The sequence below is a fragment of the Eucalyptus grandis genome, chromosome 8 (assembly GCF_016545825.1).
Source record: "Eucalyptus grandis isolate ANBG69807.140 chromosome 8, ASM1654582v1, whole genome shotgun sequence".
In the NCBI taxonomy this organism is placed as follows: Eukaryota; Viridiplantae; Streptophyta; class Magnoliopsida; order Myrtales; family Myrtaceae; genus Eucalyptus; species Eucalyptus grandis.
Genome location: NC_052619.1, coordinates 1417825 through 1419845, shown reverse-complemented (window position 1 = coordinate 1419845; position 2021 = coordinate 1417825). Strand labels below are relative to the sequence as shown.

At 44.9% G+C, this 2021-nt stretch overlaps 1 protein-coding gene across 1 annotated transcript; it reads right to left on the bottom strand.

The window, feature by feature from the left end:
- Positions 1-261: 261 nt before the first annotated feature.
- Positions 262-1442, bottom strand: LOC104431969 (endochitinase EP3-like). Its single transcript, XM_039299408.1, has 2 exons — positions 968-1442; positions 262-811 (listed from the first exon to the last, which is right to left on the bottom strand). The coding sequence occupies exons 1-2, from the start codon at positions 1401-1403 to the stop codon at positions 402-404; spliced, it is 846 nt and encodes a 281-aa protein (XP_039155342.1). The 5' UTR covers positions 1404-1442; the 3' UTR covers positions 262-401.
- Between the last annotated feature and the right edge of the window lie 579 nt (positions 1443-2021).

Genomic DNA, 2021 nt, shown 5'->3' with positions numbered 1-2021 from the left:
TTCAAATATCCATTTAGGTAATTTTTTTCATTAAAAGAAAATGGGTTCGGGCCAATTTGCTTGCTTCGTGGACTTAATCCGGCCTATCAAATTAAAACTCAGAACCACTAATTCGAACCCACCCGTCACCGGTCCAATAAAAAAATGCAAAATATGCAAATTAAAATAAATGCACCTAAATCTACATGCTATGCAATTCATATTTTTTCCTTAGGGATAAAATTACCCTATAATTTTTAATACAATAAATGACTAAACGGGTCGCCAAAATTTAGGTGTCAACATTCCCTTTATTTCGTAGATCCATTCTTAAGTGGCGTACATCATTGGAAATCGACTATGGGCATGGTGCTAACCAAGATTGGCTATATGCCATAAAAGAGACTGGCTTTCTATGCTCTCTAACAGGTCAGATTATCTCCGGGAGAGACGCCAAATTGGTTACAATAATCAGTGTAATACTGGCCCCGAGCTTGGACGGCGCCCGAGTTTCCGCCGCCGCACTCTCCTCCATTGATGGCTTTAATTGTGGCGCCGAAGCCTTGACCGGAAGTAATAACGGAGTGGACGTTCTTCATCCAAAACCAGAAGGCAGTCTTAAAGGATACGGCGACGTCGTTGGCGACGGTTTCGGGAGTGTTGAGGCCATCGAACCCGATGCTTTCTCCTGCGGGTCCGTAGTTGTAGTTCCAGGATATTTGGAGGGGACCGCGGCCATAGTAGCCTTTGTTGGGGTTGCATGGATACTGGGTGTTCGATTCTTGGCAGTAATCTTTCGAGGGACCATCGATCTCTTCAATGTAGCAAAAATCTGTACCCAGGAAGATCAATTGTCATTTCTGAAGCAAAGCAGATCGTATGTTCTAGCATATGTCTCCTGGAAGTCATAGTAAATAAAACTCATGGCAAAGAGCAAACATGGCAAGTATAGACTAAAGGACTTCAAACATTGTGTTGAGGTTCTTACGTCCGGTCTCGTGCGTCACATGAGCGAAGAAAGCAGCAATCTCGCGCTTGGAGTCGTCAGCGGACCCGACTGTGCCAAATTCAGGGTAACCCCCGGCAGCATCAAGGAAAGCTTGCCTAGTGTAGAAGCTCTTCCCTGCGCAACCTGCGTCAGCCTGGCCAATTATCGAATTAAAGAAGCTATCCGTCACCACGTCTGCCACTGAAACCCCGCTGCTCGGGGTGGTGGGTGTGGATGACGAGTAACACGGCCCGGATTGACAACCGGTCCCACAGTACTGCTCTCCAGTACCGCAATACCCATACTGGCTGCAACACAGGTCGGCGGCACAGCCACAATTTTGACCGAAGACGTACGCCGGCGAGAATCCGGCAATGAGGCCGGACACGACCAGAATGTTGAGAAGAGCTCTCGCTATGTTGTATGATTTGGCCATTGTGGATTTGGGTGTGAGGGATGTTGGACATGCAGTGAGAGGTATTTATTGGAATAAAGGTGAAAGAATGTAGACACAGTTGATTTGAGGTTGCTACGCTCTGAAGAGTCAGCTTTGAAAATTCAAGATCTTGATTGGAAGGAGAACGTGTCGTGTGCGTTGGGAAGCGTCGACTTTGACCCTGCGAAGAGACTTCGTGAGATCTATGTTCCTATCAAAAAATCAAAAAAAGAAAATCGTGTACGTGTGCGTTGGGAAGCGTCGACTTTGACCCTGCGAAGAGACTTCGTGAGATCTATGTTCCTATCAAAAAAATCAAAAAAAGAAAATCGTACACTTACTAAGATTAGTTTACCGAACTAATATATCTCTTGAAATGGTGAATATGACTCGTTTATAATCTGTCGCATCGCATCATTTAATTAATTAATTTTATAAACCAATCTTACTAGGTTTAACGCTGCTCAGAAGGAAAAGGAAAGAGCGTACAGATTTGTTTACCGACGTACGTCGAGTCTTTTGCCGGTCATTGCAAGTGGGGCTAATTCCATACCATCATTTTCATAGAGTCAGTCAATGATAGGATGCGAATAATTGCGGAGGAGGAGTTGGAATGCC